The sequence below is a fragment of the Wyeomyia smithii genome, chromosome 3, assembly GCF_029784165.1.
Source record: "Wyeomyia smithii strain HCP4-BCI-WySm-NY-G18 chromosome 3, ASM2978416v1, whole genome shotgun sequence".
NCBI classification, from domain to species: Eukaryota; Metazoa; Arthropoda; class Insecta; order Diptera; family Culicidae; genus Wyeomyia; species Wyeomyia smithii.
Genome location: NC_073696.1, coordinates 200,380,002 through 200,402,370, shown reverse-complemented (window position 1 = coordinate 200,402,370; position 22,369 = coordinate 200,380,002). Strand labels below are relative to the sequence as shown.

Below are 22,369 nucleotides of genomic sequence, written 5' to 3'. Positions count from 1 at the left end.
TTCTAGCGAACTGTATCTCCCGCGCCTCAATGTGCTTCGCAAAATCCTGTCCCATTGGCTGTTCCTCTTCCAACTGCTGCTCAGTCGAACCTATGACAAAACTTGCCCCTTGCTCGGATCCTGCATCACTCTAAAGCCTGTATTACACTCTTTGACCAAGCGTCAAATATTTGGCACTTTTTGACAGATAAAAATTTGGTCAAAGACAATTGTTTGCCACTCTCCAATTTTAACATGGGTCAAACACGGGCAAACAACAACCATGATGTCAAATAAATTTGACCATTATGTCAGGAGGTCAAATATTTGACCATTAGACAAAGAGTGTACTACAGGCTTAAGAGCCAGATTTCTTCTTGTTCAACACATCGCGGACAGTACTTATCCGTATTGGTTACCTTCTGATCTAAACCCGCACAAGAAAAATGTACCCATTCTCAGCACTCCGGACATTGAACCCAGTCAATATCGATAGATTCATACTCCTTTTTCCTGCAAAACAGACACCTCTCGTCTTTGGAAAGTGATTAACGCATCCTTGCAGGTTATGTTTTAAATCCGAAGCATATTTTTAAAGTTTGTTGGGGTTCGCGTTTCTCCCAGGACAAGAAAAATACTATAGATATTGACGCGACAGAAACATGACCAATGTGGCCAGAACAGGTGTTATCAACGTTCGCACCTACCGCAATGCGAATACATATATGTATTCAGCCAAAACTCTCGGTGTATGATACCCGCCGAAGTCGAACGTAGCGACCAAATATTGGGCTAGTAAGGGACACCGAAATGGCTGCAGGCAGCGCTATCCACGGAAGAACAGTTTGTTGCAGTTACTCTTGAAGATGGTTGGAGGAGCATTCCATCCGCCATAGGTAGCACTGATGTAGTGCTACTAGGTACAAGGGCTCTGGGTTATAGAAACGACTGGTTTCCACGACGGATGCAAACAATTAGTCGAGAAGAAGAATACAGCACGGTCGAAAAGGCTGCAACAACGTTCAAGAGCGAACGTAGAAAACTCAGTCCTCCGAGGTAAGAAAAGCACTAGAGGACCAAAATCGTGTGTAGCGACGGAAGAGATAGACCAATCGACACTCGGAAGTATTACGACAAGCTGAACAGCTCTCGCAAAGGCTACGTGCCGCGAGTCGATATATGCAGGAGCTTCAAAGGTAATTTCCTTACAATGAGCATTAATGCCCGCATCACCACGGATCAGATATGCGCGGTTGGTAGATCAGCAATGCCGCGCATAAAACGTGCCCACAAATAATCTTTTCTTCGATTTAAAATCAGCATACGACACAATTGATAGAGGCCTGCTATGCCAGATTACAGATTACGAGATTCCGGACAAACTAAACAGGTCTAAACACAACTGATACGTTGCGGCTACCTTCGCGGCAATTTGACAGTTAGTCCATACATTTTCTGTCAAATTAATGTCAACTTGGGCTTGGGTCTTAACGCGTTTGGTCAAGGAGATAATAGATCGAGTAATGTTGTTCGAGTATCGAGGGCACTCTCGAGACCCTTTGAAACTCCAAGAGGTTTAAGGTAAGGTGATGGTCTCCTGCCTACTGTTTAAGATTGTTGTGGAAGGTGTGATTAGGGGAGCGAGGATTAGCGCAAGTGGCACGATATTTCAAAGGTCGGGTCAACTGTTTGGTTTCGTCAACGATATCGCCATCGTGGCTCGGATCTTTGCTACGATGGCGAATACCTACGGATATCGAACTGAACCCACTACTAAAATTTTGGAATCAAAACATGTCCATTACGCATCCGCGTAATTACACTTCGCGTGAAGTATAAAAAGACCGAGACTATTAGATTCCTACTAATATTAAAATATTAGATTTCACCAATAATTTTCTAATTGGGAAAACAAATGGAAAATTCAAATTTTGAATGAAATTTTCACTCATCGCAAATTTTACAGTTACTTTTTGGTAATCGGCTTTTTACTCTAACCTGTGGAACATATTTTTGTTTTGTCTTCCTTCGCTGCGTTTGTACGCACACACCCAACCATGTTTATGATAATCGAACAAGAGCTCGGCGGGGAGTAATCGAAATAACAGAACCGCTAGCTGTCAAAATTTATCTCTCATTCCTATCACGCGTATCACCGATCAGTCTATTTGCTGACACGTACTATTCTTTGTTTTTGCGGTTGAAAAACCAGTTTACCCATTATTTTATGAAAGATTACTCTCGAAAAACGTTTAAACAGAATGTCTATCCTTTAAACACACAACTAGCCGGTAAGTTAACGGTAAATACGTGTAAACAATTCGTGTTTAGTGTGAAACAAAGTTCGCTCCATGAGTGGTAGATGCCAATAGAGGAGAAAATGAAGGCATCCGGCTTATCTTTCGCGGTGGTTCTACTCCTAACGATAGCTGGTGGTATCGCTACGAATACAAATTCCGGTGGACCTCAAATGATAAAACTGCTGCAAGAGGAAAGTTGCTCGCAACTGCAGGCTTTGTGTCCTAATGTGCCACCGGGGGCAGAAGATCTGAAAGCTTTGGAATGTATTCAGAATCTATCACGGGAGCAGTTGGAAGCGTTGACCGACGTTTGTCAGCATCTGATCTGGACTCACACACTAGACTTGATGGACGATCGTAACATTCAGCGATTGGTGCAGAAAGGTAAATATGTTACATTATTGTTAAGAGAAAATTATTCTAATTTTGGTGGATTGTGTTTCTAGGGTGTCCAAAACATTACGACAAGTTTGACTGTGCGGTAAAATCTGACCCGGGTCAGTACTTGGCTTGCGTTATAGACCAACGAGAATTGATAAAGGGCAATGGATGCCGTGAATTTATTCAGCGGCTTGAATATGTTGCATTTTCCGACTATCGCTTGATAGGACGTTTTCTGAAAGACTGTAAGAGGGATATTGATTCGTTGAACTGCGGAAGGATAAGTAACGATAAGGTCTCACAAGGGGAAACAATCTCTTGTCTGCAGAATCACCTTGACAGTTTGAACGGTGAATGTAAACGGGGTGTTCTGCACCTATCGGATATACAAACCGACGATGTGAAGCTAGATCGACAGCTGTTTTTGTCGTGTGCCGTTGACGCTATTCGATTCTGTCCTTCTATTCCGGCTGGATCTCAATTAGTTTTGAAATGTTTGATGAAAAATCGCAACGATGTCGGAATGACGGAACACTGCCAAAAGCAGCTTTTACGAAGAGAACGTCTAATTGCTCACGACTACAAGCTGAGTAAAGGACTGACACGGGCTTGCAAAGAGGATATTAAGTTGCATCATTGTCGCCGTGGCGTTTCTGACGACAAGGATGTCCGTTTGGCGCAGATTCTGCTCTGTCTCGAAGTAATACAAAAAAATAACTCGAGACTAAGTCACGATTGCGTGTCGGAAATTAATGACCATCGTAGAATGCTAATGGAAGATTACAAACTCTCGCCGGAAATTCTGACTGGATGCGCGGACGACATCGAAAAGTTTTGCAGTAACTTGGATGCTGGCGGAAAGACAATTCATTGCCTGATGGATCATGCTAGGCCGAAGAAGAAGAAAGAACGCCGAGTGACGGATACTTGTCTGCGTGCGCTAGAGTCGCTGGTTAAAGTGGCCGACGTTGGCGAGGACTGGCGGGTCGATCCTGTTCTGAGAAAAGCTTGCAAGCCGGTGGTTGACGTTGCCTGTAGCGATACTGAAGGTGGTGATGCTCGGGTTATGTCTTGCCTGATGGAGAAATTAGGAACGAACTTCATGAATGCTGAATGTGAGTCAGCGTTGCTACAGATCGAATACTTTGTCGCCAGAGATTTCAAACTGGACCCGCAGCTGTACAGGTGAGTTACCTGCGTTATGACTAACAAAATAGTTTATTCAGTGCGTCAACCGTTCGGATTCGGATTAATAACCTAATGTTTACTTTAGTGATCAACATCGAAACGAAAAGTTATGTGTGGTTGAAACCTGAGCTGAGCGATTCGTTACTCTTTTCAGAACCTACCGTTCCAACTTGTTCCGATATAAAATGGAACTTTCAAAATTCTTACAGAAGCTTTACCAGATTCGATGTATATCACTAGTCTTCTTGAATTTATTTCTAATATAAAACATGATAGGAGCGTGTCTAAAATCATAGTGTCCAATCTAGCTCTCATATATCACGAGTTGAGTGAAGATTACCATTTATTTTATTTTAGAAACTGCAAAGACGATGCCATTCGTTTCTGCAAGGCGAAGAAAACCTGGGCGGATCTGGACAGTGCCCAAATGGATCCGGACCGTGGTCCACTGATTTTACCCTGCTTGCATCGATATGCGTATCATCCGGAGAAGGATATGCAGCTCAAACAGGAATGTTTCCAGGAGGTAAAACGGGTCATGCGACAACGAGCTCGCTCTGTCGACCTCATTCCTGAAGTCGAAGACGAATGCCTCGACGACTTGGCCTTTTACTGCTCGGATAAGACCGGTAAAGGAGAGGAGATGATCTGCCTGCAAGAAAATCTAGAAAAATTACAACGACAAAAATGCAAAGATGCCGTCAGTAGCTACACCGAAGAGGAAGCAGCTCACGTAGAACTAAATCCAATAATAATGGCTGTTTGCGGTAATGCAATGCAGAAACACTGCGCAGATATCCTGAAAATTGGCAAAGACGAGGGTGACGTGATGGAGTGTCTTATTGCATACAAGAATGATCCAGATATGCGCAACGACGTCAAGTGTCGCTCTGCTATCGAGCACTTCCAAATCATTTCCCTAAAAAGCTATCACTTTACGTACAAATTTAAGGAAGCCTGTCGCCCATATGTCACGCGATTCTGCCCGAACAGTAACACCAAAAACGAAGTGGTTAGTTGCCTGAGCGAAATGATGAGAAACGATACCATCAAAGGGGCGAAACATTCTGTTCCTAAAGAATGCCGCCAGCAGGTTCGGGCCCAGTTGTATCAGCAGCGGGAGAATATTGACTTCGATCCTAATTTGAAAGCGGCGTGCCAGCAGGACATCAACACCTACTGCTCCAGTATCCCTCATGGATCCGGACAGGTGAATAGAAACAATGCAAGTGTGATTTGTCTCTATTTCATTTAGTGTTTATTATGTACCATTACAATGTGGTTTGTTTTCAAGCGTACTCTTGTATGTTCCATGTTCGCTAAAATATTCCCAAAATGAATCAAATTATTCACAACAATATTTTACTTTATTTGCTAGGTTCTAGAATGTCTGCAGACCCAAAGCGCAAAGTTGGACAGTAAATGTGCACACGCATTGTTCGTCATCAAAAAATCTGAGCTAAGCGATAGTGCAACGGACTATGTGCTACTCAACACCTGTAAGGAGATGATTCGTCAGTATTGTCATGATACCGAACCCACCAGTATGTTGGGTTGTCTGAAGATACACAAGGACGAGAATCTTTTCGACAGCAAATGCCACCTGGTGGTAGTAAATCGCATGATTGAACAAAACATGGACTATCGTTTCAACCCAACACTGCAGACGGCTTGCGCAAGAGATATTGCCGATCACTGTACTGAGATAGTGGCCGGCGCCAAAGCGAATGAGGAACTCAACGGTAAAGTAATAGGATGCTTGAAAGTAAAATTTCGCGAAGGAAAACTTCACACTGATTGTGAAAAACAGATGACCGAAGTTCTGCATGAGCAAGCATTAAACTACAAACTGAATCCACTGCTGCAGAGTGTATGCCGGGATGAGATTCAAATACTTTGTAGCGCCACAATAGAGTCTGGAACGCTAGAAGACCATGGAAAAGTCGAGGAATGTCTGAAACAAGCATTCATTGAGAAAAAACTAATCAATCGCGCTTGTAAGCTAGAAGTTGTCGAGTTGATCCAGGAAGGAAAAGCGGACATTTATGCTGATCCTATGCTGCAGCGCGCTTGTGCTGTAGATTTGCTCAAATATTGTTCCAACGTACAAAGTGGAAATGGAAGGTGTAAGTTGTAATGTTTTATAGTTCAAAGTTTGCTATTGTTAAATCTATTGTTAATTTTTCAGTGTTGAAATGTCTGCAAGTGATTCTGCAAGACGAATCGAAAGCGTTGGATGACGAGTGTAAAAACACGCTACTTAGAAGAATGGAAATGTTCCGCAACGCTGCTATGGTAAGTGCATGAGCTATTCAGCTACTATCAATACATTAATGACCTATCTCAAACAGGTGATTCCCAAGGCCGAAAGCTTCGGCCAACTTTACGACCAGGTGTTTCAATCACCAATCCGGCACTACGTCATGATAATACTGAGTAGCAGTGTGGTTTTCTTCTTCGTTTTCGGGGTGTTGTGCGGTCGCGTTTCGCGGCGAACAATTGCCGAGAAGAATAAATAGTCACGACGATGGCGGTGGTGGCGCTGGTGCTGCCGGTCGTTTCGACAGCACAAGCTCTCCTCCATGATGGTCGCTTATTTGTAAGTAGAAACATGAGTTTGCCCTTGATTACTGGACAATTTGAAAGAAACGAAACATGGTAGAAATTTCGGTTGGAGAAGAAAACAGATGCTGAGAGCGTGTGTGAATAACCATCCAATCCTCAACGCAAGCCTGCAGCTATACATGTCTGTGTTATAAACTTTATTATTGCCTAACATTAAGGATATTTTCTAATCATGTTTTTTAAAGCTTCACGACGACCGGTTGCTGTTTTTCTTGTATACTGGTTCTTCCTTCAAACCCCAAGCTACGAAAAACGATCGTGGGGGGGAATTGTAGGATGTATTGTGTAAAATATATCATTTAGTTAGGTTGACTCAAAGTGGAAAACGACGTAATTTGTTTTCATTTGTACACCAATACCACTAATAAACAAATTGACGATATGCTTATTTAATCAAATAAACAATAAAACTTATTTGAAGAGTGATGAGCATCTAGTGTACGTAGAATAAGAGAGACATGCAAGATATCATAGGAGACATTTTATATGTAGTTTTAACTTCTCATTCTTTGGAGTGAAATAAAGAAAAAGTTACAGAATGCGTCGGATTCACATTTTGCTCTAAAACTATAAAGAGTGAACATCTTAAATTCTCTGAAAAAGAAAAAACTTGCATTATTTATCATTGCATTGCGATTTTTATTATATGGATTGGCAAAACCCCCAGTAAGCAGCGTAGGACGAGTAAGATCGTGAAGATGCTTAGTAAGCTTCAAGAAGGTTTATTTTGAAAGCTTTGATCCTAATAACCCGCAATTGTGCTGTTAATTGAATAGTTGACTGCGAAGTCTACGTATAATAAACAAATGGTCAAGTTCCGAACCAGAATGTAGCACCAAGGCTTTGTTTTGCTTTGTTCGGCATTCTTACAACATGTTCCGCCCATTGTACCCTTCCAACTATAGCGACTTTCTGGATACTGGGGTCGCTGTAGAGTTGCGCCAGCTCGTGGTTCATTGTGGGTCTTCATACGGCATCCTCATCATAACCATTTCTGTAAATTTTGCTTTCCCTAGTGTAAGCAGAAGTGATTTAAAGTGTGACAGAGCAATTGCTTGGCGGGTTCGTTGCTTCTACGTTGGCTTATGGGAAAACTCATTTTCGCCTCTGAAAAAGTTATCTTTACTAGGGGCACAAAATTCAGATGAATGGTTGAGAAGCCATAATCTTTTTTTTTTATGGTTTAAACCTGTGTTTATCAGTGTAATTTAAGACAAAAATAAATTGCTCCATAAGAAACGAATCACCAGGGACCTGTTGAGGTAAAAAGTGCGGAAAGTAGGAGATCCTAGGTTGTAGCGATGCTTGGAGGTGTTCGTAAGCGAAGTTAGAAACCGTAGACTTCCTTTGTCTGGTGCAATCAGAGAGCTACCAGGGTGGGAAAAACTCAAAGAAACCATTGTCTATCATGTGCGCTGTTCATATGGATAATAGTGAGAAGTATCCGTGCTAGTTATTGGGAGGGGTAAGAAACAAACTCGAAAGCCTGCATGACGTCCGTTATGTTTAAAAAGTGGACAACTGTTCCGCACATCCGAAGTCGCGAGAAGTTATAGGCCATCAAATTAAAATTTTTCTCGCCCAACACTTCATCGGTACAACAATCGTTTAAGATATTATGACTTTTCCCCATGTTAGGAGCAGCATACAGCAGCATCTAATCCCCTGCTATGTGTAAGGAAGCATACCGAATGTAAAATACTACGAACAATCCAGATAGGTATGGACCTAGGCGATCGAAAATGGACAACGATTATTGGAAACTCGGTACTTAAAATGTAAGGACTTTACTCGAACCGGTACGCGCTGATATCTGGGCTAGAGACCTGCGGAAATTGAATGTGCACGGAATGAATTGGGTACAACTATGACAGCCACGTTGAATGAGTGGTTGGACGCTGAGTGCCGGCGAGAAACGGATGAAAAAAACCGCATCAGAGTTCGAATGATGGCTGCAATTCGGTGTTTTGTGGAACGATGAGGAGAATAGAAGCGATGAAGGAAGAAGGATCAATAATGATTGTCAAGCTGTGAATCCATCATCCATAAAAGAAGTGAAGAAAGCAGTGAAAGGGTTGGAAATGTGGAAAAGTGACTTTGTGGATGAAAGACTTTGCAAAAAATTCCGACTCGTGGTGCAACCTGGGTAATGCTAAATGGACTTAACATTCGCTTACATGATGCGATTCCTATCGACTCCCCATTTCTTCCAATTCCGTAGTACTCGCGGGAATATCGGTGGCCTTCTATTAATATGCTCAAACGTGGGCGTGGTCAGCAATGACGACTGTCAGGCCTTATTCAACTTAGATTGATTTAAATGTTACACCCAAACATTATTTCTCAAGCAATCTGAGTGGAAGTGATAGTCATCAGAGAGTCGACTGCTGTTGATGAGGATGGTATCGAGGAGTTAGAGGCGATTGAAGGAACAGGCCAAGACCGAGGGACATGGTGACGTATTCTGGATTCGGCACTGAATCGATAATCGGTCTATCGCTACAAAACTAAAATAAGTGAACTTATTTTTGACGTCTGCTGGGAGTAACGTTTGCGATAAAAAATGGACAAAAATTGCCAGTTTTTCATGGGTTTACTTTCACAAGCACTGACGAAACTACCCATGCAGCAGCAATCATAGTAACCCATGAGTCAGCAGAAAAAAATTGACAGTTCTATCAGTCGAACTCTAACCGTGAACAGTTGAAGAGGAAGACCGAGAGAAAAGTGGTCAGATCGCTGCGTGCTCTTGGCCGAGAGATCGGTGCAACCGGCCAAACAGTGAGAAAGTACCTGGTGAACAAGAACATACATGTCCGGAAGCGGCAGTTCCGTCCATTGGTCTCAGTGCTGAAGGCAATGACGCAGCGGCAGCGCCTGAATAAGATGATCAAGTCTATTTTTCCGGCAAATCACGACGTGGAGGTGGTGATAGACGACAAGACCTGTCTCACCCTGGATTGCAACTAGTGACAGGGCCCTTCGTGTTTTACTTCCCCCACAAAGAGCGTCGAGGTGAACTTCAATTCACATCACACACCAAGTTCCCCAAGAAGATGCTGCTGTGGCTGACGATCCAGCGAGAAGGGGATGTCAATGCCGCTCTTCTTACGCTCCGGACGTTCCGTGAATGGAGAAATTTAAAATACAAAGTACTTGCCGGAAGTTGCGTCGTTCATCACGAAGACGCGGTATTTTGGCCGAATCTGGCGTCGGCTCATTACTCGAAGCGATCGTTCGAGGAGATGGAGCGGCTGAATATCGATGTAGTACCCAAGTTGGCAAACCCGCCCAACGTCCCTTAGCTGCGTCTCATCGAAAATTTCTGGGTAAGCCTGGAGCGTAAGATCTACTCCAACAATTTTGTCGCGGAAACTGAGGAGGAATTGATAAATAAAACGAAGAAATAACTCAAAAACATCTACACGCATGTTTTTGTCCGTTATGGCGAATGTTCCTGTTAACTGTCGGAAGGCCGCTCGCAAGGGCGTAGATTTTTTATGCATGTGAGCTAGCATAATTACCTTCCATAGGAAATTTATCAAACTTAATTATCTATCTTAGCAATTTTTTTTACAACCATCCGAAAAAGTCCATTTTTTTACCGCAAACGTTATAAATGGAGCAAAATTATTGCTGATTGAAATATTCCTTTACCCTACCTCTAATTCCCTCTAATGCCAATTTATTTTTGCCGCAATATTCCAAAAACCTGACTCAATAGGAAATCATTGAGTCGAATATACTCTAATCATACTAGTACAACTATGCAACAAAATGTTCACCAATTCTCTCTACAAATTAACCATTGTTTAATTTTTCTCTCCAAGTTCAATGAATTGTTTCTTTTGTAAATTAAGATAGGGTAATCGCACCATTATTCATCTCAACAGCTTGGTGCACCTATATTCATCTCATTTTCTCATTTGTCCAATTTACCGTCAAATTTCTACAAATTTTTGACAGAAAATCTATTTGCTTCTCGATTTTTTCAAGTGGCTGAAAGTTTTACGTTGAAAATATGGTAAAATTTGACAATAAATTGATCAAAAAGGCGTGATGAGATGAATATAGGAGCGGTTACCCTATAAAGGTGCTCAGTCGTTTACTTTTCAGCGAAAGAATGACAAAATTGCAGATAAACAAGATAATGTTAAGAGCTTAAGGCACTAGACAAAAAAAAAATTGCTTTTCATCATTTTTATTCCAAATTCCATCATCCAGTTATCTTATGCACTATTACATAGTACAGTTCTGTCGAAGCACTTCAGCAGCGGGTTTTCGGTTTGTTTACGAAGAATCTCTATTATAAATGGCTTCTGTTGTCCAATATTCCTCCGATTTTTTCTCTTAATTTCCGATCATCCGTTTACTCAGTAGTTCGGAATGTCCGAAGCTAGATGATATTTGTAATTCTTACGTGCAACAAATTCAAGCTACATTTTTGTTTTGTCTAAACATCATTACATACAATTTCACCTAGGGCTACGATTTTGATCAGTTCCAGTCTACAACCAATATTGTTATTTTTATACGGGTTTACATTGAGTTACTGCTGGTAGAATCTGTGCCTGTCTCTAAGAGCTGTTTTAGTCAATTTTATCATACACCTAATAGCAAACCTGCTGTTGTACAGATTCTATATGTAAAAGAATATCAGGCATCGTGGCATTATAACATCTTACTAGCAGCGTCATTGTTTTTATCGACAGCATGACGAGCTGAATTGATCTGTTGTGAACTTGAGTTAAGCCGTTGAGTTTTCGGTAATGATATCATTATTTTTTTGATTGAGTGACGAATTGGAGATGCCCAGGTGCGTGCGTTTTAGCATTACTTCCTAACGCTACCTAGAGCTACAGCTTTGTAATCAATATTTTTTAATTTATGTTGTCTTTCGTGTTAGTAGCTTCTTCATTTGTTAGTTAGTCTGGACACACTAGAAAATTCTAAACAGTGCCAGAATCCGCGCTTCGAACCAATATGTACATTGTTTTTAATGTAAGGACTTTTCTGATTGTATGTTAACTTGTTTTTTGAACAACCGCGGTTAACGTGGAATTTTACTATTTTTTTTTTGATATTGTTGATTTTGGGACTCTGAGCCTACTTGATGCGCTACTGAAGGAGCCATCTTTATATGCACTCATATGTTATCTACTAAAGTGTTTACATTATCTTTTTAGTGAGCATCGCAGTTACATTTCAGAGGATAAATATGTCTTTACCACAATCAAATAACGTAGCGAAGTGAAGCGGTCCCAATGAGGAACTGTACTTATTGTAAGATAATCTGTTGATTTGGGTGCCCAAATTTTGGTGTGCTGTTATATCAAGATATAGTATGAAACTTTCTAAAGCAACATTTTATGGCTGCTTGACATTCCGATATGTGGAGCATCAATTTTAGAAATTAAAGCAACAATCAACATATCATGGTTGTCCGATTAACAGAACACTATCAACATATTTTAGAGTTTTGGGACCTCGTTTTCGCAAACATAACGTTATTGAAATTTAGGGATTACTACAGAGTTGATGCGCATTTGTCAAGAAACGAAATTTCTCAAGTTGTTGATAAAAAATACAATCATATCCTATGACTATATCAGAATCGAAATAAATAAACATTTGTTATTTATGGGCCCACTAATTATACATATAAACTTCAGTTACATTTTCCGCTGCAAACATCTACTAGAAGCAATGTTTTTATATATCACAAATAATGTTTATTCTTCATTCTTAGGATCTCAACACTGGTTTGTCGTTCGATTCCAACATAAACTGGGCAAAAATTTGATTTGAATCATTACGGATGGAATGACTCGCAACACCAGGACCAACTCTCAAACCGCGCACGTGAGTAGGTAACATAAAATATGTCCAGACCTTCACGTCTAGAAGTATTTTACCTTCATTAAACATTAGTAGTCGTGGGTACAGAAACGTCATAAGTTTATTTTAGCAGCCTTTCGCTGACTTTCCAGCTTCAGTTCCAGCATGGTGTAGGGAACGACGGAAATCACCAACAGAATAGCTAATATGATGATCTTCGGTGCCTCACAAAGTAGTCCGTGTCCGGCGAAAGTGATTCCCAGTCCGAGAAATCGTAGCGCCTGCAATGGTGACTGAACTTCCGCTACCTTGATGCTGTGCGTTAGGGTGACAAGGGCAGTGATAAGGGTTTCCCATACCGCATTGCAGACACCCCAGGCCGCCGGTATAACGTACAGTACGGCGCTGTCGTCTTTCGAGGGCTTCCAGCGAAGCAGCACCAAGAGTAGGCACGCGTGGAAGATGAATCCGGCAACTGAAAAGAAGAAGAGTTTAATAATTTTGTGCATCTAGAATCAACTACAATGTATAAAAAAACTCACTTATAACGATAACTCGCTTGGTGTGCCTTAACAGCATACTCAAGGTGCACGCGGCGATCAACTGCATGATGCCCATTCCAATCATTGCTCCTGCTACGGTGTTTGGTCCCAGTTCACAGGATACAAAGGCCTGCAATGAAAAGGAATCATGAGGTAGAATAATCATAGAGAGACCTTCCAGTTGGTCTCGAGGTACGATGCCGATCTAACAACTCAGTCGTCATAGGTTCAAGTCTCGGTTCGGGAGAGACTGTTAGTGTAGGTAGGATTGCTTCGTTAATCCCGTAATTGTCCTGTACATTAAACAATTGGTTGCGAAGTCTGTGTATAACAAACAGAAGGTCGAGTTCCGCACCGGAATGCAGCATCAAGGCTTTGCTTTTTTATTAGAGAGATGATGTAGATCAACTGCAGATAAATGAAAATTAATCCACGCGCATCGGGTGTTCTCGTTCAGCCCATCGATTGTTCTTTCGTGTCTGACGTGAAATAGTCTACCCATGGTAATGAAACAATGCAAAAATTCAGCTTAATTGATGTGAAGCAACACCAAACACTCATTGAAAATGGTAGTCCGCAAAAACGTTCTTGGAAGAATAAAATAAATCAAACAACTTGTGTAAACTCGGAGAAGGGAACATTCTTATTCCGTTCGACGATCTTTTCGGTGGAACAATAACTAATTCCAGTATGTGTATGTGCAAATTCCGTACAAATTCAAAAATCTGGACAGAAATTTAATCCGAATTCTCTTGAAAAACTGGATCGTCCGAAAAAAATCTGGGGGCTTAATATGCTCAGATATAAAAACTATGTAGGTAGTCATCCAATCTCATATACATCAGTCGACAATCAATATTTTGTCTATTTCCTAATATGGTCACCTCATTTGATTGTCTACTGCGCGGCTCGTCTTTCCAGCTCTTACGACTTCGTTTGAGGGGCAAAGAAACATCATTCTCATTCATTTATATAGATTCACACACAGTCATCAACATGTGTCAGTATTGGTGCAAAACAGAATAAAATCGAGTGCACGCCATAAGCTCATTACTGTTCTTTCTGGCTAAGTGAGAAGTTTCGTAGCTACGTCGATCATTATTTTCCATGTTGAACTAAAATTCGGAAGTATGTGTTTTTCATTAATTTACTAGTTCAGTCCGATAAAGTTACCATTCAAATTATTTAAATATGTGCAATACTCAAATTGAGTACAAAGGAGATGAAATCAATTTTTTTTATTTAATGCACGAAATTTTTCGCTTATTTCAGGCTACAGGTGAAAGGATTTTAATAACTTACTATTCAACAATCTGGCAACTTTGTATCGATGACGACTGAGTGATAGCTTCATAACTTCACGAAGTTGGAGTGAGCAAAAGCTTTCATTTTTTCTGCAATATTGTCTTTCATGCTATGCGGAACGTCTAGATTATTGGAAAACAAGTACTTTTTTGTGGATGTGTTTTGATCGAAATTCAATCGTCGTCGCCTATAGCCAATAAAATATAGAAAGGTGCGGAGATGGTTTGAGCCTCAGGTTTAAAATGCTTCCTTTTTGTCAACATTGATGACGTAGAAGTTCAAAACAATGTTCAAAAATCAATGTTCGGCACTTTTTTTCAAGAATTTTTCACAAGTTTTGACAGTTTATGGCTGAAAGAGCCTTCATGTGTCAATAAACAATACGGAATACAATTTCATTACTTGTTTTTGGATATCTACGTCACAACCCAAAATCACGTGGTTTTTGCCTATTTTTCGCTACTAATACAGACAAGTGTCTTATTCTTTCTCACCTTTGTATACCACATTGCATCAGCGGTATTTCTGGAGGTTTGTGACCTTGCTAATTAATATGTACGCTTGTTTATAGCGACACTAGCGGCATTACTGCCTACTAAACACTGTTTCAAAATAATCGTTATTTTCGTCTGTTCGTCTGTGAATTAACTAATACCTAGTGCCTTTGAAAATTCGAAGACGACCACGTGGTGGCACGAAGTCGGCCATTTGTGGCTTCAACACAGTTTCACCTTAAACATCGGAGCGCACTTTAAATTTACACTTATTATTTCAAAGGTGGGTACCTCCCGAAAATAACTTTTTTTTCCAGGATACCAACACACACATTCCTCACTACACGAGAACATTTCAGGAGTAAATACGATAAATTGATAGCCAACAGTAGATTGTTATACTCATGGGCGCAACTACGGGGGGGCTTCAGCCCCCTCTAGAAAGTGTTTGGCCCCCCCTAGAATTTAACAGAGAATGATTGTATTCAATATAAATACATTCCATACTACTCATCAGAGCATTAAAATCAACACAGATTGAGATGTCGTCATTCATTGGCTAAGAACTAGTTCTGCACCCAGGATCGTTTCTCAAGCCTAGCTCTCTTACTCATCTTACCAGTCAGACAAAAGCTGTAGTAACTCGTGCTGTATCAAGAAGTTGTCGTCATTTTACTCGGTTTTGGGCTGTATTTCACCAGTTCCTGCGCCCCTTACTTTCTGGTGCCGGTAGGGTTTGCTGAAGAGAAGTGATTTCACAGGGTTGTTGTCCGGCATCCTTACGACGTGACCGGCCCACTGCAACCAATTGTCTTTCGCCAGGTGCGCAATGGGGTTCTCTCCAAGCAGCGCTTGTAGCTAATGGTTCATGCGCTGTCGCCGTTATCCGTCGTCCGTTTGTACTCCACCGTAGATAGTCCACAGCACCTTCCGTTCGAAAACACCAACAGGACTGCCGGTTATATCAGGGTTTTGTAGTTTTTTGTATTGAAGTAGTCATGTTCGATCAGCACTGTGATTGGTGCGTACGTATGTAATGTCTGTGAAGAACGTGCCGTCGATGAGAACGTGGTCAATTGTTTTGCTGTACGTTGGTCGAGGAAAGAAGGGACTTCGGACTGCTAGCCCGTGGGAAGCTGCGAAGTTGGTGCATAGCTGGCCGTTGTCCTTCGTCACGGTGTACAGGCTGTGCGGGACGATCACCGGCTTATCTCCTTCCGTTCATGTCCCCAATGACGATCTTGATGTCTCTACGCGAGCAGCTATCGTACTGTTTCTCCAGCTGTGCGTAGAACGTTTCTTTTTCTGCATCAGGTCTTCCTTCGTGAGGGCAGTACTGTTACATGTACCGTGCTTCTTATCGTCGTCCTTATTTCGTCGGCTGGGTCATCGCCTATTGTTCCGGTTCGTTTTGAATTTTTGATTCTTCGTAGTATGTTTGTTTTAGTATGCTGCCTTACTAGGGCTGCGATGCCTAGTCTCGCGACGGGGCTGCCGCCATGGGTGTAGCTGGCGAGACACCGCATTTCATAGTTCAGCCGTTCGGTCCGGATCAATCGCTGTTTGAACCGCCCCTAGCCTGTGGGGTTCAGACAAGCTGCTCTCTAAGGAGAAAAACTACCCCTTTCCTGTCAGCATACGACCAAGTTCCCACCGGTTCACCGGTTTTCCCTTGGTTGCTCGTATCACAGTCGGTAACACGTGGAGGTAGAAATAGGGCATTATGCCTTGAACCACACTGGGGTCTATTTTATTCCAGCTAGTACGGGTGTGCTGTTAAAAAGCACTGCTCAGCCATTTACCAAACCTGGCTCTCCTTAATATCAAATCAGAGTTGCTGAAAGAGGTTGGCGTTGACGCTGTGTTCAAGATATTCAGTACATCTTCGGAGATTCTATCCCGAAGTGATTTTTTTCTGCTGTTACGACACTATTTTAAGCGTTATTAAATAAGGATATTAAAACTCCTTTTTCGGTTTTTTTTTTCAAATTACATACATGGAAACTAGCCCCCCCTAGAAATTTTCCTTAGTTGCGCCCATGGTTATACTGTTTCAAAACATTCAACAAAGACTCGCTTTTTGGTACAGTACTTATAGTATATTGAAGAGCTCCCAAAATGTAAAGTAGTTAATTAATATGTTATAAACTGGTAAGTAGATTAACAACCTTTAAAATTTTATTAGTATTTCGCAATTTCCACCAAAATGCACAGTTTTAAAGTGCAACAACAAAGAAGTGTGTATCAAAGTGCTCATTGACACGTATGAATTCGTTTTCGCGACGGTACTACACCGTTCCCGGAGTTACAAGGTAAAAAGTGTAACACGAATTTAAAATCACAAACCATACTTTTTGACAGCTTGCTTTCATTCGTGTGCGGCAGCGCTGCCAAAATACATTATTAGAAATAAAAATTATAAAAATATTGGAAATTCAAAAAAATCTTGTTTGTGGTTGTAATAATTTGTTCATGTACGGACATCAATGAAGTGTCTTGATTGTTGTCCGTACATGATTGAACATCTAAAAAGTTGGTTAGAGTTTAGTTCAATCAGATTTTGAAAACATCATATTAGTGTTACTCAATCTTTTCTGGCAACAACAATGCACAGATTCAAACTGTTCTTGAAGAAGTGAGCTGACAATCCAGTAGTCAAAGCAATAAGCAATAGTTGAAAGTTTAAATCAATTTACAGTACGGTTTTTTACGCAGATTTTTTACGAGCTTTCTTTACACGATACCGCACTAATTCAAACAAAACATTTCGCGGATATCCGAATTACCGCGGAATGGGAACCAAAAACGTCTAAGTGTTTTTTGAGTAAAAGAGTTATTTAAAAAAAAAACCTCGCCCTCCAAAAGATCCGAAATGACCGTCAAAGAGGACAATTTTAAATACTGGTCCTAGAGCTTCTCGGTTTGTTCTATAGCATTTCTTGGTAGTTCACTTCACGCGAATTTTTGAATTAACGCGTTTTTTGCGAGGTATGTATCCCCCGCGTAAAAAACCTGACTATATTACAAAACCACCTGGAGATCACCTGACCAACGTACAGCAAACCAAATTGACCACATTCTCATCGACGCGCCGGCCGGTTCTTCTTAGACATTACAAACGTACGCACCAATCGCGGTGCGAAAATTGGCCCGGGCCACTACCAAATTGCGGTTTCTTTGCTCTCAAAACTGTCGACCACGCGCGACATCGCCGAATCTCACGATTCAACATCAAGCAGCTCCGGGACCCGCAGACTGCGGGGATACGCGCAACAGTTCGCCTCTCGAGATCGGCTGGTGCAGCATTCGCACAGCTACCGGGGAGACCGCAATGACTGGTATGAAGGGGAGTGCGAGGCAGCGGTGAATGAAAAGAACCGAGCCTGGGTGATATACTTGGGCAGATCAACGAGAGAGAACAAGGCCAATTGCAAACGGACACGGAACGACATAATCACGATTCTCAGACGAAAGAGATGCAAGCAAGAGTATCGGGAACATGAAAAGCTGGAGCCTATGTACCGTGCCAGTGAAGTTCTATTAGAAGGTAAACCAGTCTCGCAGAGGCTGGAGTACTTCGATGGACACCTGAATGGCGATACAATAAACAGAAGCGGAGCAGGATTTGACCTAAGAGCACCAGCAGCAGCTGACCGATTACCAACCCCCGACAAGACAAGGTGATGGACTTTACTGTTTGCTGTTGAACATCGCCCTTGAGGGTGTAATTCGGAGGGCGGGCATCGGCACGAGGGGTCTGTTCATAACGTCTGTTCAGCTTCTGGGCTTCGCGGATTACTTTGACATCATAACACGTTACTAATAAATACTAATAAATGCGTCGAAAACGAAATACATGCAAGTGAGAGGCTCCAAGGAGACCAACATCAGCCTCCCAACCAGTGTTGCCACATTTTCATCTGTACTGGAAGGGTAAAAATCTTTCTCACCTGTACTTTTTCTTTCGAAAATCTGTACCAAAATCTGTACCACTTTTGCTAACCTTAAACAAATTGCAGAAGTAGTGAATTTTTCATTTAGTTTATGATGCTTATACATATTTTTATTGAATTTGGAATTTGTCTGCAAGTTTTCCGAGAGGAAAACAGCAATGTTTGCATAAATACACGAGTTAATCTTTCACATCTAGTTTTTGTTTTATTTTCCAAGGGATGCATCTCAAATGATTTATAGTACATTGAAAAAAAAAATATTAGTTTAATTGAGGACCCCGTAAAAAATCTGTACCCATCTGTACCTTTTGACAAAAATCTGTAATCTGTAATCTGTACCATACAGAATCTGCACCAGAAACAACGAAAAAATCTGTAACTTTCCAGATAAATCTGTACCTGTGGCAACACTGCTCCCAACTCAAGTCCGTTTAGACGACGATGAGCTTGAGGTGGTCGACGAGTTCGTGTATTTGGGGTCACTGGTGCCCGCCGACCATAACACCAGCGAAGAGCTCCAGAGACGCATTCAGGCTGGAAATCGTGCCTATTTTTCACTCCGGATAACATTTCGATCGAGTCGAGTGCGATGACGCACGAAGTTGACGCGGTACAAAACCCTGATAAAACCGGTCTACAGAATCGAGACAGGATCTTAACGCTCTTGGAGTTTTCGAACGGAAGGTGCTGCGGGCTATATACGGTGGAGTACAGACGGACGACGAAGAATGGCGACGGCGCATGAACCACGAGCTGCACGTGCTAGTTGGAGAGAACCCTATTGCACACCTGGCGAAAATCAATAGGTTGCGGTGGGCCGGTCCTATCGTAAGGATGCCGGACGACAACCCAGTGAAAAAACTTCTCTTCAGCAACCCTGCCGGCACCAGAAATAGAGGAGCGCAGCGTGCACGATGGCACGAGCAGATCGAAAAGACTTGCGGGTGATGAGATGCCTGGGAAACTGGCGAAACACAGCACAGCTCGAACCGAGCAACATGGCGAAACTTCTTGATACAGCACGAGCGTTTTTTTTCGTTGGCCACGCAGTCTCGAGAAAGGGGAACGGAACAAAACACTTTGTTGAGTCAGAATATGAAGGAAGTGGAATTCATTCCGTCCATGTTATTGTTATCCATGCTCGGGAAGCAAGGCAATAGCGAGGGAAATGTATGGGAAAGCTTGACCTTGGAACTTTTCACCTATTTTCACCATTAAGTAGTAAAGCAACAATGTTAAACATTATATCAATTAATTGTCACACATTTTATCTATTCACCGACACATAAATGACTAAGATGCATTAAGTCGTTCGCTTGCTATAATCGTTTGAAATCTGACGCAACATTTGCCAGTTTCATTTTCAATTTTACAAAATGTAATCTAGCACAGAAAACAAAGACGTAGTCCTACGTTAAAATATATATTGCAGATATATCTCCAGAAACTGGAAGTTGGCATCCCGATTTTCAATTATTTCGCCTTCACAGCAACATTTTGAATTCCACTCTCATGTCCGCCACCAATTAACGTCAGCACGAAGAGAATTTTTCTGTCCACCAGCCGCACAACTGCAATATGCAATACTAAATTTTTATAAATTTTATTTATTTTGCGTTACATCCAAAATAGGAAACGTCAAATGCTTGTATTGACGAAAGGTCAACTTCAGGATGCTGGTAAATTTCAAGCAACGAAGATAGCTCTAAAACTACGCAGCAAATCACACATTAAACACATTGGTGTAGAATCTGTAGAATTGCTGGATGGTCAGTTCCAGCGTCGTTCCTCAAGAAACAGCATTAGATTAAGTGCCCGACATACGATCCTCTTCAACAACAGACAAAATGTAATCGTAAAATTGAAATTGCTCATAAACAGCATGCAACACTTCAAGTGAGGTTCTTGTAGCTGCCGATATCACTTACTGGAGCATTCTCCATTCAAGCTATTTCTCGTTCTTCTCGCTGTCTTGCTTGCTCGCATTAGCTCCCGAAATCATATGCACACACGCGCGCCTTCATTTTTACTCGTGTGTAGTCCCCTCCTCGCGAGCGCAACCAGTCGAGTACAATTGTTTCAAGATGTATTGGGATAGTTGCGAAGGGACAACCCAAGTAACAAAACTGGTTTTATCAAAGTTTTATAGCGCTGTTTTGGCTGTTTTGAGCGCTATAAAACTTTGATAAAACCAATATTGTTACTAGGGAAAACAAATATTTCAAATAGGGTAACGGACTACTTCGGTAGCGGTTTGCTTCGGCTACTTTTGCATTAGACTGCTATAAAAAAAAACTTACCAAAGCTGTCCGATACCCTACACGTTCCAGTATGCGATACTTTACAGATTCTTCCTCCACGTTCGGCTGTCGGTGCACGAGGCAAAACCGGGTAGATAGAAGAAGCATTTTCGTTTTTCAAGCACTCCTCCTAGTCGAGTAATTTTAGTCTAGTACTCCTACTCGCTAGCAGGAATTCGCGTACTCTATACAAAAGAGTATCAATACAAAAGAATTTTTGCGTGTTAGTGCGTGCTTGCTGCCACTCAGGGAAATGCAAGAAGAAGAAAAAGTATCTCGAAAGCGTGTGTGCAAAAGACTGGAGAAGCGTAGCATATATCTCGTTCTCAAGCAGAAAGGAGGAGAAAGGTTTTGCTTTTGGGTCAGATTAAACATTTGCAAAAAATACGCGTGAAGGCAGAAGATAAAGAAAAACGAAAAAAAATCTTTCTAAAACGGCGAAACTTCCATGGTTGTTATGAAAGTTCGCTTATTTTTCCAGACGCTAGACACTCTGGGTATGATAAAAACTAGAAGACGCGCTCCCTTTTTTCACACATGTTTGCTCAAAAATCTGTTTATTTTGAAGTAGAATACTTCTCTCAGGAAGTTCGGCTACATAGGGATGTGAAATGAAAATCTAAAACCAAAAAAAAAGTGAAACATATGTCCAATTTCAAATGCTAATAAATCGGTTAGTATTCGATGGATTTCCTTCGTTCTTGCAGCAATAGATTGGAAAATCTTCTAAGATTCTTCTCAAAATAAGATAATTGTAATTTTATTATTTACACTATTGCACTATTGAAAACAGTCAAGCCTTGTCAAAACGAAAAATTCGACCTCTGATTGATCGTTATATGATTGCTTCCCAAGCACGGTCGACAGAATCATATACCTTGCAATTGAAAACATGCTATTTGGCCTATATAAGAGCCTGTTTCAGCCTAAGCCGCTCATAATAGTTCAAGACAGCGACAACAGCAGTCGTCCTTCCTTAGCAGCAGCACTAGCCCTGTGGTTGGTCACCACGTCTCAAAAGCAGCGCGGTTCTTCTCAGTGTGTATCCCCAGACGGCCATTATTCCCCCCGTGTTGGGGCAGCATGAAGATTGCCATCAGGAAATCCAATTTCGGAAATCAAAATGCCTTTTTCAAGGCAAATAAACAAGTCATTGAAAGTGAATAATTTTTGTCAACGCAAGCAAGCATTCTGTGTTGCATCCTAGCAATTTTAATTTGTCGCACCCGTCTAATTTACTGAATTTGAAATAGCTTCCACAGTGCATGTTGTCCGTGTATCTTAATTCCACCAATGTTAGGGCAGCTCAAAGGTTGTAATTAGCAACCGATTTTGAACAGCAAAATGCTTTTTTCAAGGCAAATAAAAAAATAATTGAAGGTTAATAATTTTCTGGCATCAACACAAGCAGACATTCTGTGCGGGATGCAATAAAACTCTGTTGTAGTTGTCTAATTTTCACTT

General features: G+C 41.4%; 2 protein-coding genes across 4 annotated transcripts in view; one reads left to right on the top strand and one right to left on the bottom strand.

Annotated features, from left to right (window-relative positions):
- Nucleotides 1-2,098: 2,098 nt before the first annotated feature.
- LOC129730923 (Golgi apparatus protein 1) lies at nt 2,099-7,012 on the top strand. Of its 2 annotated transcripts, none has more exons than XM_055690567.1 (6): nt 2,099-2,663; nt 2,726-3,845; nt 4,206-5,058; nt 5,227-5,974; nt 6,037-6,143; nt 6,200-7,012. In XM_055690567.1, exons 1-6 carry the CDS (start codon nt 2,342-2,344, stop codon nt 6,365-6,367), a joined length of 3,318 nt encoding a protein of 1,105 aa, XP_055546542.1. In that variant the 5' UTR covers nt 2,099-2,341; the 3' UTR covers nt 6,368-7,012. The 2 variants fall into 2 exon arrangements, with proteins under 2 accessions (XP_055546542.1, XP_055546541.1); XM_055690566.1 differs by having other exon boundaries at nt 4,206-5,073.
- A 3,646-nt stretch (nt 7,013-10,658) lies between these two features.
- Nucleotides 10,659-22,369, bottom strand: part of LOC129730924 (uncharacterized) — a 67,411-nt gene continuing 55,700 nt past the window's right edge. For both annotated transcript variants that reach the window (XM_055690569.1, XM_055690568.1), the window contains 2 exons: nt 12,854-12,983; nt 10,659-12,786 (listed from right to left, as the gene is read on the bottom strand). In XM_055690569.1, coding sequence (XP_055546544.1) covers nt 12,425-12,786; nt 12,854-12,983 — 492 coding nt within the window. In that variant the 3' untranslated portion in view covers nt 10,659-12,424. The remainder of the gene's footprint in view (nt 12,787-12,853; nt 12,984-22,369) is intronic.